Here is a 14,783-nt window from a genome sequence, read left to right as displayed (position 1 = left end):
CCTTCCCTAGGTTCCATGCTGAATGATATTCACTTCAATTTTTTAAAAAGTTTTTGCTTGTCTCATCTTAAAGTAGTGCCTATTCAGAGAAAAGAAAGTAGAGAAAAGAATGGAAAGGAGAAAGAAATCATCTTTGTGCTATAATACAGAGTTAACTGCCATTAATGTTACCGGTCAATCACGTAAGATGTTTACTTACTGTTTTACAAATATAGCTGTCCCCGGTGCTGAGGGAGATAGGCCCTCTGAAGGTGTCTGTAGTGCTATGGATGGGGGGCAGCTACTCACGTAACTGGAGTACAAGACATGAAGACCAGATGTGTACCAGGATGGAGGAGGAGGTGATTAATTCTAGCTGAGGTTCTTGGGCAGGTCTCATGGGCTCAGTGCATTTAAACTCCACTTGGAAGATAAGTAGGATTTTAGGAAGTAAATTAATGACACTGAATGTTTATACTTCATAAACTTTTGAAAAAAATAGTGAGTTGCATGTTCAAAAAAACCCATGTGTTTCAGTTACTGTGGATCTGAACTTCTTCATATTTCTCTGATGTTTATCACCTCCACAGGGGAAATTAATATCGAAACTCTTTGAGTCCTTAGAGGAAAAGTGAAATCGTAACATCAGATTCTAAATGAATCTGCTTCAAAATTTTATACACATGAGTATTAAACAGAGGGGTACTAAAAGCCTTTCGTTTTTAACCTGTGGCTTTCTGTTGGCAAGGAAGACATTCAAAGATAGTGACTTGTGGAACTGGTAACCACAGATAGTATAACTAAATCCTTAAGGTTATGTTCATTGACTCCTCCCAGGAGACCCAGGTTACACTGGTTTTGCTTTGGCTATCATTCTCTGAACTTGGTTTGGCTCTTTTACAAGACTCACTGGTCTTTCATTATGGTTAAAATGTATTAATGTATTTGAAATAGGCAAGGTTTTTCATAAGCAAAATTGAAACACATTAACAGTTACGATTGGGATTATCCCAGTGACAATACCAGAAATCTGTATGCTGACTTCAGCTCTAATCTTGAATGAATTTGATAATGCTGATAAGAGTATAGCTAGATATGATCAATGATCTGTATGCCCATATCTATCATATATATATATATATATAAAACGTACAAAGGAATGTAGTTTCATGGATGTGGGTTTTGGAGCCAAACTGCCTACATTCAAATTCCAGCTCTACCACTTACTAGACAGGTAGTCTTAGGCAAATTATATAACCCCTCTGTACTGTTATCCATAAAATGAGGCTATAGAGATAGTACTTCATGGGGTTGTTATGAAAAGTAAATGAATTAGTGCACGTGAAGCACTCAGAACAGTGTCTTGCGTGTGGTGTACTTGAGTGCTGTAGTATCTGCTAAGTTTAGGTGTTGGGGTTCCTCCTAACTCACCTTGTATGTCTGGCTTTGTGGGATGGGTCATAGTCATTGAAGCCAAGTAGCACTTGGATCTTTTCCAGCCTGGGGCAGGATTTGCCCCAGTGACTCAGAATCCCAAGACCTGACGCCTATATCCGATCCTACCCTGGGTCTGTAGGAACTCTGTGCTGCATGATTCCTTGCAGATTGTGACCCTTGGAAGGGAAACAGTTTCAGACAAATTTATTCTCAGTCTGTGCCCAGCTCTGAGAAGGAAAAACACTTGGAATTTGTTTTGTTTCTTAATTTTCATTGATGTCTAATGAATTTACAACATTGTGTTAGTTTCTGTTGTACAGCAGAGTGAATCAGTTATACATGTACATATATCCACTCTTTTTTCAATTTTTTTCCCATATAGGTCATTCCAGAGTACTAAATAAGGTTCTCTGTACTAGACAGTAGGCTCTCATTAGTTATCTATTTTGTATATATAGTGTGTGTGTATATATACACACACACTATTTTATATATTTGTCAATCCCAATCTCCCAATTTATCCTTCCCCCCCTTTCCCCCTTGGTGACCATAGTTTGTTTTCTACATCTGTGCCTCTGTTTCTGTTTTGTAAATAAGCTCACTTGTACCCCTTTTTTATATTCCACATATAAGTGACATCATCTGGTATTTGTCTTTCTCTGTCTGACTTCACTCAGTATGACGATCTCTAGGTCCATCTGTGTCACTGCAGATGGCATTATTTCATTCTTTGTAATGGCTGAGTAGTATTCCATTGTATACATGTACCACATCTTCTCTATCCATTTCCTCCATCAATGGACAGCACTTGGGTTTATTATCTGCTCATTCCTGCTGCAAAGAAAACTACTAGGGTGACTCAAAATGTCTGCCCATGGCCAGGGTTTATACCTTAATACATTTAAGCAAGAAATACTTGACATTTGAGTAAGCTTTGTAGAAGAGTATCCTTAAAGATGATGCCTCTTTGGCAATACCTAATTCAGTTCTTTGGGGGTTTAATTAAATTCTTGCTTAATTTCCAGTGTAACCTTGCATCAGTTGGTGTAAGCTACAGCCTGCTTGCCCTGGCATCCCTTCTGTGCATCATTTCTAAAGAATTGCAGTTTATTCTTTCCCTATTGGCCACTGGTTCTTTGGCCTTTGCTCTCCCCTTTTGCTATCCTGGTGCTTTTTCCCACCTTTCAGATTTGACTTCTAGCATCAGGAGACCTATTTGTTGTGGGTGCTTTTATTGAAAACTATTTTTAAATTCTCTAGTCTGCTGCCATGCTGCCGCAACACTTTTTTTTTTTTTTTTTTTTCAGGGTTGGGGAGTAAATCCTTGCCACTGATTATGTCTTTCCATCACAGCCTAGCTCTGAACTCTGAGGTCAGGGATGCTCTTCAAGTTGACCATGTTCATCCTTTAGGCTGAGAACACTTTCCAGAAATGCCTAAGATCTGAAGGACCTTGGCTAGGGGAAAAGGTAAACTCCTTGAAGTCAGGAAGAATAGGGGCAGCCACATGCTCTCCCCCTGGGGTCCCCAAGATAGAGCCACAGCTTGGGATCATTCCACCTCCCACCTCAGGCAGGGAGGAAAGAATGTACTTCAATCTGCGTAGAATCCTTTCCGTGACTCTGTTTCTCCCCTTCTGGTCTTTCCAGTTTCTCAGACAGAACTGCAGGGGTTTGAGTCAAGGCGGGTCCTCTCTCAGCGGCGCGTTGTCAGAGCAGGGGAGGAGGTCAGCCGGGCAGTCAGAAACCTTTGCCCTCACACAGGCTCAGCCTCCGCAGCCCGCCCTGGTGGCACCCTGGGGTTTTGGCAGACTTGGCGGGTATCATATTTTCACATGGATGAACTGTACTCTACAACTTCTTCTGTGTACTAGGAACCCAAAAGTGTTGACATTGAAAATAAAGTTTTCTCTTTCTAGCTGTTTCAGTCCCCTGTTTTCAGGGGTGATCTGTTTTTCATGGCAGGGGCTATGGACTCGTGTTTACCTCTTCACGGAGGGCTCCCATGGAGTAGCAGTGGTATTTCTGAGACAGTCCCTGGCATCTCGGGCGTCTGGGTGGGGATAGGTGCTTTCTGGTTAAATATTTTTAATTTGAGAGAACCCTTGTACTCCAGGAAAGTCTTCTCAGCTACATCTGGCCAGTAGATTTAGTCTCAGAGGCAGATGGTTCTGCACTTCGGTGTCAGAGCCCAGAGGATGGCGCTGTTTGTGGCAAGGATTCCTCCAAAGATGGCCTTTGAATCATGAGGCCTTTGCCTCTCTACCCTCCAGTGAGTGTATGTAGGAGCAGCTTGAATTTCACACAGACGGGACCCCGCAGTTGTTTCCACACAGCTGTTTCCCTCAGTGGGCCAGAGTGAGTCTCCGTGTCTTGAGTATCTTTGAGAAGGATCGTCTGCCACGTAACCATCTGCAGGGTGAAGTCAGAGGAACTTTCAGGGAGCCTGAAGACTGCAAATGGGACTTTTATGTCTTGGTTTAGGGGTGCCCGGATGCATTTCTTTTCCAGCCTGGACATTATGAGAACAGCTGAAAACATCCAAGCATGATTTTCCAGAATTTGGGTGGGGGCGGTGAAAACTCAACCTGCTCAGCCCAGGTCTGTCGCAATGCTTTGCATAATATTTAATGATGTACAAGCTGTTGCCTCATGGATGGTTTTGCTGTGTGCCCTTCAGTTGTTACTAGCTGGAATCCTGTCATTTAAGCTGCTACCGTTCCTCACCTTCATGTCTTGGCCTTTGGAAAGAGCTACTTTAGTCATTATTACTTTTCATTTTTTTCTTTCTTTCCCTTTTCGTAGGTCATTCAGTGAAACCTATGGTTCTTGTCAGTTACATAGATCTTTGCTTCCTTTCTTAACTTTAACATTCAAAGAGAGAATACTTTCTGTGCCTGAAAAATTTCAGTATCTCTGAACATTAGAGCAGCTGATGATAGAATTATTTATTCTTCTATGCCAGGTACTGTTTTAACACTCTACATATATTACTCATTGAATTCTCAATAACCCTCTGAAGTAGGATTTTGTTACCCCTATTTTACAGATGAGGCACAGAGAGTTTAAATAACTTTTCTGAAGTAGCGCAATTAATTAAAGAGTAAAAGGTAGGATTATGATGAAAGTCACACCATGTGGCTGGAAGGGATGGTACTGTTGCTCTCATGTTTTATTGAGGCCACTGAGTCTCAGGGAATTGTAGAAATTTACCTAGGCTTATCTTATCTTTAACCCAAGCACCTGTCCCAAGCACTGTGTTTGTCACATGGAAACTACTCCTTATACTGAATATCTATTGGTTGGTAAAATGTGATACAGGGAAATCATTGAATAGGCAGTTATGTTCTACAAATGTGTGTGATCAGTTCAGTAGTGTTCGGAGAGGGGTAATGTCGTCCATTAGCCTCATTGGTGAACCTAAACACAACTTCTATTAGAGTGTCACTTTGGGTTTTATGACTGTCACTTTCCTAATGGAGGGGGGTGTGTGTGTGTGTGTGTGTGTGTGTGTGTGTGTGTAGGGGTGTGTAGGGGTGTGTGTGTGTGTGTGTGTGTGTGTGTAGGGGTGTGTAGGGGTGTGTGTGTGTGTGTGTGTGTGTGTGTGTGTGTACTCAGTTGCTTGCTCATGTCCACCTCTTTGTGACCCCATGGACTGTAGCCTGCCAGGCTCCTCTGTCCATGGGATTCTCTAGGTAAGAATACTGGAGCGAGTTACTGTCTCCTCCTCCAGGGAACCTTCCCAATCCAGGGATCAAACCCGTGTCTTCTGCAAGTGTCCTGCATTGCAGGCAGATTCTTTACCACTAAGCCACCAGAGAAGCCCTTCATAATGGAAGTAGGAAACTACAAAATGCAGTAACTCCGACATTGAGCTCTTATTGGGTTGGCTTTTGAAAAACTAACACTACATTGGAAAAATCATGCAGTTAGAAGTTGAGACATGTGGGTTAATAGTTTTAGCTCTCAGAACGACTCTAACTCTGTGAGTATTGTCATGTTCCTGACCTCTCAATTTTCCCACACACATGGTGGAGAAGGCAGACCCAGTGTTGGTTTAGGTCACTGATAAAGTCCTGTAATCCACAGAGATAACTCATACATTAGCGAGTCCTTTGGGCCAATATATAGGATATTAGTTTAGATTTGTCTTTCAATAAATATCTTAGTTTTGTTGAATCTTAGTTGTTTTATTTTTTTATTATTTTTTTTTTTGCCTTTCACATAGGTTGAGCATTCGTAACCTGCCTAAGTGTAGGACTTCTGTGAGGATTCAGTGAGATTCTGAGGATAGAAGTGTTTTGAATAATGTAACACTGTATGAATACAAGATATTATTTGTATTGAAAGTTAATGGAAAAGTGTCAGGTTTCTTGTCACTCCTTCCCCCATCCCCCCAAAAAAAAAGCCTGGAGTTGGGTCCTCCTTGGGCTGTTTCCTGTAGTTTATGGACTTCTGGAACGCTAAGGGGTCAATGGGGGCTTTGTCTTGCCTTGGGTCAGTTTCCCACGGTTGGGATAAGGCTGCACACTCTTTCTGCCTGACAACAACTTTATCAAACACACCCGCCACACAAACTGTGGTAATTTGGTAGACAAAAGTGTGGTTTTGAGTTACACTAACCTCCGCTTTGTGCAAAGCCCCCCCCCCACCCCTTGGAATCTGATATCTTCTCTGCAGACCAGCAGACGTGCACGTGTCCCCAGCTTTACAGATGCCTTCAAAACAGCCTGATAACGCCCCCCCAACCCCCCGCAAAAAAAATTTTGTTTGCCACATCTAACTCCATCTCTCGGTGGGGATATTTTTAATTCCTGCTTCTAACTCCTTGCAGTTCCTTTAAGGAAGTGTGATCCGAAAGGGTCAGACATTTGGCATCTACTTGGGGGAAAACTTTGAAAGAATTCCTGATGCTCCCCCTGGGGTAGGGCTGGCTTTCTCCAAAAGAACTAGCCCTTTGGAGTGTCTTTGCCACATAAGGGCTTGTGTGAGGCCTCAGGCACTAGTTGACGCTGTCTCTTCCCCACAACAGATGGTCAAGCCTTCAGTTTCAGCTAGGGATCCGCTGTCGAGAGGGCGGGCAGAAGATGCTGCCAGCGTGCCAAGTGACAGGGCAGCTTAGGGTAACTGGGATCTGGTTTGTGCCCAGCATAGCTTTTGTGCTAACTATGGGCTGGTGACAGGCGCCTCGCCCGGCTCATCGCCGAGGCAGAAGATCCCCTGCTCCCTTGATTCTGTTTCTCTGGCAGAGCTAGCGTCCTGTTTGCCTGCCTTTCAAAATCCATTTTGGCACCAGATGGACCCCCTCATGGTGGCTAGCAGTTGTCTGACTTGAAGATGTCAGAGGGTGTGCTGACAGCTCCTTCCAACACAACCTGAATCTGGCTGTCGGGTCTGGCTCAAATGGCTTTAAACATACACAGGTGGTGAATATTATCTATCAGTCCTGGAGAACCAGGTGTGGGAGTCGGGTGCCCACTGGACAGAGAATGGCAGCGACGTCTCCCTCCACAATGCTCAGGTTGCCGGTATAGAAACAATTGTACTAATAATTACTCTTATTTGTGCAGTTGCCGTTGTGGTGCAGTTGCTGTCGGTGGTACAGTTAGTATTAATATCAACAATGCAGTACTTCTGTGATTATTAAAAACTACTGTAGCACAATGGTTAAAAGCACAGGCTCTGTGCAAATTTGAGTTGATCCACGTTTAATAACCTTTGGACAACTTATTTACGTTCTCTGAACCTCAGTTTCCTCATCAATAAAATGGGATTAATAGTAGAGGTTATTTAGGAGGCTCGAATGGGAAAATATATTTGCAGTTCTCAGCTTTCTGAACACAAAGTAAACACCTTATACATGAGAGAGATTATTATTATGACAGCCACCATCACTGTGTGTGCCGTGTTCCAGACACTGTGTATCATTGCAGTTAATTTTCATAGTCACCTTCTATGGTGGGGACTGGCATTATACCCAAATTCTAGGTAAGAAGTGTGGTGCAGAGAAGTTCAGCTCTTTATCAAAAGTCACACAGCAGTATCTGTCAGAGTTTGATAGGAATCTCATTCAGAATATTTTTAAGGGTCGTGGCTTTTCTATCATCCGAAGCCGACTCTTACTGTCAATTTAGTGATAATCAGCCCCGTCCTGGGGTTTGTGTGGCTTTTAAATATTCTCTTCCAACCAGCTGTCCTTGAAAGCTGCAGCCAGTTTTCACACTTTGGGTGTCTTTGGATGTAAGCTCGAGCCCGGTCAAGGTGGCAGACTCACTATCCCTGACCTCCAGCACATCAAACAGTTTCCAACAGTAAGGTGTGAGTGCTAGGGCTCCCAGCACTTGCTGTCTGAGAGTTCAGAGGGAAGGGACAGTGCAGAGGCACTTAGGATTGCGCCTACTCCCTCAAACCCCTCCCCTGTCCCCCAGACTCCCCTGCTGAACGTGGTCAGGAGTCTGCACGGGCCAACAGGCCAGTGTTGCTCTTTGAGCTGGATTTTATTTTACCCAGCTGGGCTCAACAGTATGCCATGAGTCATTTATCTTGTTCAGAAAGGTTGATAAACTTTGGCCTCTGTGAAGAGAACCTGGAAGTGGGGATGAAGGATTGTCCAGAAGCCAGATATTATTGATGGACAGTTGAATGTTGCATGATGTCGAAAGAGCTGTTTCAGGAAGATGTTTACATTTTAAAATGTGATTTTGGGAGTTGACAAAGTCATTGTCTCTCTTCAAAGAGTTATTCCCATGCCATACTTCCCTCTTGGCAGAGTCTAAGGGACTGGGGAAGAGAGAGATTCTGTCGGGACATCGCTTAGTCTGGTTTTCAGAAATTGGCTGAATTTGGTGCTTCTTGGTGCTGTGCTCTCATTATTGAGGTGCTATTTGGTTGATAGACTTTATACTCAGAGCTAAATCCAGACATCCCAGCCTGATGGTTCCTCACAAATTACGTGTATTGAAGTAGGAATTTTACTGCATTGTAGACTTGAAATGAGGAAAAGGTGATGACAGGAAAATTCCTATGAGAATTTAACTGAGCAACATTTTAATGCATTGTAATATTTTGGGGAAGTGGACCTGAAACCCACATCCCTAAAAGTAAAAACAATGAAGAACTTTGAGCAGCTTTTAAAATGCTTCTTTCCCCAAACATATTAATAGGTGAATGGAGAGGTTTAATTGTAGGTAACTCACAAGAATGCCCTAATTGGACACTTTTGATCATGTTGCCTTTCCATGATGAATTTCAACAACTCCCACCTAAGAAATATAGAAATAACTCTCCTGATTTACAGAAAGGTAGAAATAACTCATCTAATTTATCACCCAGTGCAGGACACTTTTAAAAGTTAAAGTGGGTACTATTCATCTTGTTGTTGCTCAGTAGCTCAGACTCTTTTGTAGCCCCATGGACTGCAGCACTCCAGACTTCCCTGTCCTTCACTACCTCCCAGAGTTTGCTCAAACTCATGTGCAGTGAGTCAGTGATGCCATCCAGCCATCTCATCCTCTGTCATCCCCTTCTCCTTCTGCCTTCAATCTTCCCCAGCATCAGGGTCTTTTCCAGTGAGTTGGCTCTTCACATCAGGTGGCCAAAGTATTTGAGCTTCAGCTTCAGCATCTGTCCTTCCAATGAATATTCAGGGTTGATTACCTTTAAGATTGGCTGGTTTGAACTATTCACACTTACAGTAATATAGCTGGTGTAAACTAGTATAGTTCCTGGAAACTTGAGACCTTTGGTCACCCTAGCCAGTAAAACCCATGGATCTCATTATAGAATCAATTCAGGGACCAAGGTGCCTGTGAAGCCGGACATTCCTTCTTCCATCACAAATAGCTTTTGTCTATAGCCGGCATGTAAGGAAAACAAATGGGGTATGTTCAAGAAATCAATGGATTTTAGTCAGTACGTGAATCTTCTCATAAGCACTCCTAGTCAGAATATTTTACTTGGGCTTCCCTGGTGGCTCAAAGGGTAAAGAGTCTGCCTGTAATGCAGGAGACCCAGGTTTGATCCCTGGGTCAGGAAGATCCCCTGGAGAAGGAAATGGTAACCCACTCCAGTATCTTGCCTGGAGAATCCCCAGGCAGAGGAGCCTGGTGGGCTACAGTCCATGGGGTCACAAAGAGTCGGACACGACCAAGCAACTTCACTTTCATGTTCAAGAAATCAATAGACTTTTGTCAGTATGTGAATCTTCTCATAAGCACGCCTAATCAGAATATTTTACTTGGAGATGCTCGGATAAAAAGTGTTTACCATGTCCTTATGTTCATCCAGCATGTGAATTTACGGGGCTTAAATTACATGTTGTTGTTGAGGACCATGAGTAATTCTCAGGCAATTATCTCCAACTGGAACCTGCCTTAAATTATAGGGAAGACTTACCCTCTCTTTGAGTGAAAATACTTCCTTGGGGGCTTAATTCTTCTGTGAGATCTGTTGGCATCATGGAGAGCATTCTCTTCATATAGAATGTCTAACTTGAATATGAAACAAAGACTAAAGCTTTCCACAAAATACTGGCTCTAACGTCGTTCTGAATGTTTCAGAAAATGCCCAGAGAATAGAATGCACAACCCAGAAGTGGCTTACTACTTTTTTTCCCCCTTCTGTGGAGGACTGAAATGCTAACCATGGTAATTTGTTTCTTCACAGGTTCTTCTTGAAATTTTTCCTCAAATGTAACCAAAATTGCCTGAAGAATGCGGGAAACCCACGTGACATGCGGAGATTCCAGGTGGGTCTGTCTTGTCCTTCTTATACTTGAATAATGACATGAGTATCAGGAGAGGGTGAAAGAAGTCTTAGGTGGAGAAGATCCAGAGTATCATTGTATCATTGTTTTCCCAGAGGCGACAAGCAGGTGAGTTTGGGTCCCTAGGTGTCTTTTCTCTAGAAGTTGTTGTTTTAATTAGAGAAGGATCAGGACTGGGCCACCTGCGTTCAATGGTTGAGGCAGTGGCACCCTTTGAGCCTCGTCTGGCTTCCTGAATGGACTCATAGGCTTAAACCAGGGGTCCCCAGCCTCCAGGATCTAATGCCGGATGATCTGAGGTGGAGCTGATATAATAATAATAGAAATAAAGTGCACAATAAATGTAATGTGTTTGAATCATCCTGAAACCACCCCCCGCTCACCCTGTCCATGTAAAATTTGTCTTCCATGAAGCTGGTACCTGGTGCCAAAAATGTTGGGGATCACTAGCTTAAACCATTGCAGGTTAAGTGAAACACATAGAGATGATGAAGTCTTTTCCTAAAGTTCTACAGGTAGAAAACTGGTCAATAGGAGCTTTGTGCTGTTTTGGAATTACGTCACTTTCCTCCTTCCTTTCTCTTGTTTTCCTTTTCCAATCTTGGAGATTATCGGTAATTATCTTATTAAAAGTGGATCTCTGAAGAAGCAGGGTGTAGGGCAATGTGGGTTACATTCTGTCTGAGAAATGTCCTTGTACAGCCCGTGTAAATGTTTTCAAGCATCAGTCAGATCCGCCACCATTTAAAGCTTTAGTGGTATGTTAACCTCATATAATTATACATTTACTAAAGGAAAAATATGTGAAAATACATTTGTTAACTTCCAAAACACAGAATGGTGGTTGGGCTTTAGGAAAGGTTGCTAAATTCTAGGTACGTGCTTCTCAAACTCTAAAGTGCCGAGAATCCTCTGGGGATCTTGTTAAACTGCTAATTGAGGTCTGTGGTGGGCCTGAAATTCTACCTTTCTAACAAGCTCCCAAGTGATGGGCAAAGCCATGGACCACACTTGGAGTAGCAAGGTTCTAGACCCTTATGTTGCTCTCCATCTAATTTTATGACTAACTCATTTGGTCAGTGTTAGTTTCTTCACCAGAGTAATGATGCATCCATCTGTGGATGCCCATGTGGTTTGTCAGTGAAAATATCTTGGAGTTTAAGATATGATCTTAGGTGGAGTTAGTCTGCTTTAAGTGTAGATTGAAATATAGGATCTCTGAGAGGATCTGGACAAATTTTCTCTGCACATTCTTGGATGGGAGAAAGGGAAGGGATGATTCTGGGCATTAATTTTTGGATGTCAAGATCTCTTAGTCTCCAAGGTGATTATTTTTTTTAATAGGTGAGACTTAATAGTCTCATGAAAGAACAAATTCAGTAGAAAGAAGACCCTTGCTCCTGAGATTCTGAAGCAGTTCTGGAAATCATTTGGCCTTGACACCTTTTGTCCTGACAGATGAGTGGGGAGAACCCCTAGATGCCTAGTTTCCTGGAAAATGTCTCTCCTGGGGAGCTTCTGACCAATTGGGCAGACTTGGGTGCTCTCATTCCTACCCAGGACATTTTTGTGTTGAGTTGGAGTATCTTTGCTGGTGCAACATGTGATGGTGTTAAATATGTGCTGCTAAGTGTCTTAAACTGTGAGAATGTGTTTCATATAAACTGTGTTGTCACTTACCTTGGCCTTGGAATGGGCCATGTATCTCCTTTGACCAAGCTTGGGTTAGGAACAAGACATGTCCAGACATGAACCAATTCATGACATATAATAAATGTGTCTAGACATGTGTGATGCTTTATGAATGCTAGGATTGATTTGGCTGTGCTTCACAGGGCGACAGAGTTAGAGATGGTCTTCAGTGATGTTGGGAATCTTAAAGAGAGTGTGTGTGTAAGATTTCAGGGGCCTTATTTTCCCTCGCAGGACCTGCTAGTGAAATGTCTGAAAGCTTTGAATTATAGGAATGTAGCTCTTGGATGAGATGAGAACCAACTCAGTCTGTTATTTTTGAGAGTGTCTAGAAAGCTTTATTTTTGCAGACAAAGTAGTTATTCTTTGTTGGGTAGAAGGGCTACTGAGACAAGGAGGCATGAGTTAGATTTCCGCAAAACCTCAATTTCCTCTACTGTAAAATGGAGTAAAAATGATGATTCTTAGTTCACAAAGGACAGTACTTTGAAAGCATAACCAATTTGCAAAAGATAAAATATAAATGTACGATTTTGAAGAAAATATTTGCTGTAAACTAAAGCTGGGCCAATAGTTGAGCACAGGGTTTCTCAGCCTGGGCAGAAATGACACTTGAGACAGAATAAGCCTTTGTTGGGAGGGAGGTGGATTTGTTCGGTGTGTCAAAGGATATTTAGCCAGAATCACTGGCCTTTACCCACCAGATACCAGTAGAGAAACCATCCTCCACCCCTCGCAGTCGTGAGAGGCACCAAAATGTCTCCAGACATTGACAAATGTCTCCTATGGGAAAGGGGATGCAGAATTGTCCCTGGTTGGGAATCACTGGTTTAGTCCTATACCTGATGACCTCTGACATATTCTCCTGCTGACAGTGCTACTGTCCCAAAGAGTGCACCCTTTGATTACACTTGAAAGTTGCCCAACACAAGGTCCAGCCTTGACAATGCTCTTTCTCAGTATTCTCCAACTGAGCCTAAAGTGGGTGGACCTTTCCCAGTAGGGGCTGCTCCCTTGACCACTAGAGTCAGTCTTGTGGCAAAGAAGAGCTCTATCAGCAATGACGAAGTCCTTATTGGAGCTCAAATTTAATCCACTTTATTCCCATCACCTACTTACTGGGAGAGGAAAGAGGGAGTCTGTGGCAGAATGAGCGCTGACATTTTGTTTTGTATTTGTGTACATTTGCGTATTTCATAATCATCACTTTTACACAGTTAGCACATGGTCTTATGCATTGTTGGATATATCTAGCAACTGCAACTCAATGAGCCCTAAACACCGTTGTCAGCCTCATTTTTTGTGTGGGCCTTTGCCTCAAGCTTGCTTTTCTTCCTGTGTTCCTTGTCTTGGTTCATTTCTAGCTGTATTAAGTGCTAGGGAGATGACCATTTATATTTGGGTCTGCATTCATACTTATATGTATAAATATATGAGTCCATATATGTATCTTGATATACATCTATGGGCATTGTCTGTAATGATGATCATGATGAAGCTAACAGTTATGGTGTACTTACTATGTGAGCAGTTTTGTGCTAAGTATTTTATATGAGTTACCATGTTTATCTTCACGACACATCCAAATAGGAATTAGGGTCATGCAAATAGGAATTACTTCCACTTTACAAATGAGGTACGTGAAGTTTAGGAAAGTTAAGCAGTTTGCCCAAAGTCACACATCTGCTAAGTCCTGAGGCAGTGATTCAACACAGTCGATCTGACCCAGATGTTCTCTAATGTGGTGCAACAGTAAAGAACTTGTCCACAGCCTTTAGGCAGATACATAGGCAGTAAAGAGGTGTCTCTACATCTGAGAGCCCAGTGGGTACCTGTGAATAGTATTAGAATCCCAGGGAAGTCAAGGAACAGTGTTCAAAAGGGTGTTTGCCCTGAATAGAACCTAAGGAGGCCGGCTGCCTGAAGAACACTGGGATTCCAACATATCTCGTCAAGCAGAATGTGGAGTTGTGCGGAAGGGGAGGAACTTGAGCACTGTTTCTGATTATAGCCACGGTACTGGTCAGTGTTTACTCATGTGAACTTTAGAGAAAGAGGCTATTGCTCCGAAGACTGCCTGAGCTTCACCTAATTGGCAAAGGTTTTGCCCAGTTCTCCAGGGCAAGAAAGACCCTTCAACAAATGAAGCCTGAATCCAGGCGCCCCTGACGGCTCAGAGCACTCATTTGGAAATCATATTGACGTTCCCAGCTCTTAGGACTGAACCAAAAGGGGGAGGATGAATCTTCTGTGCAGCTGTGCTGGTTGGCAGAGATGAGTCCTAGAAGCACTGGTGGAAGGTTTCCCATGAGCAAACATATGATTTTCCTCATTTTCCTCATAGTACGCTAATTGGAAAGCTGGTTTCAAATATTTTGATGTCACTGTTGCCTCTGAGGGCAGCGAGAGAGAGTCATGTTGGCATGAGAAGACTCCCTTCTCCTCTCTACATCTCAATGTGGCTTTCCCAGTGACACTGGAATCCCAAGGCCCAGAGACGTCTGAGTGAAGGCACGCCCTCCTGCCTGTCCAGTGGGCTCCCCTTACCTGTGAGGGATGCTGCTTTCTCTCTGTCCCACTCCCCAGGCCAGCTGATCTGCATGCAGCCAGGCCAGAGTGCATCTCCTCTGAACAGTAATCAGAAGCCTGTGTAGGTGACTGAGGAGGACATAAGAAAGGTTGTTGATCTCTTGACATGTAAAGACATTCTGTCAAGCAAAGTCAGCCTCACAGCAGCTGAGCTTCTGGTGTGTAAACAGAGGCTGCTTAATTACACAGGTCATGTCAATTAGCGTGACCTTAGTGTTTTTGAGAAATTCATCCCTTTCTGCAGAGCTCAGCTGTATTCATAGTTTCAGGCAGTATGGAATAAGCCATGTAGAGAATTTGGTACAGTCTTTTTATTTTTAAGC

General features: G+C 43.0%; 1 protein-coding gene across 4 annotated transcripts in view; it reads left to right on the top strand.

Moving 5' to 3' along the window:
* The window catches only part of EBF1 (EBF transcription factor 1), a 402,213-nt gene that overhangs the window by 244,009 nt on the left and 143,421 nt on the right, over positions 1-14,783 (top strand). For all 4 annotated transcript variants that reach the window (XM_065919010.1, XM_065919011.1, XM_065919008.1 and 1 more), the window contains exon 7: positions 10,080-10,161. In XM_065919010.1, the coding sequence (XP_065775082.1) occupies positions 10,080-10,161 (82 nt within the window). The remainder of the gene's footprint in view (positions 1-10,079; positions 10,162-14,783) is intronic.

Source organism: Muntiacus reevesi, chromosome 1 (genome assembly GCF_963930625.1).
Source record: "Muntiacus reevesi chromosome 1, mMunRee1.1, whole genome shotgun sequence".
Taxonomy (NCBI): Eukaryota; Metazoa; Chordata; class Mammalia; order Artiodactyla; family Cervidae; genus Muntiacus; species Muntiacus reevesi.
Note: the sequence above shows the minus strand (reverse complement) of the source record. Positions and strands in the feature narration are given on the sequence as shown.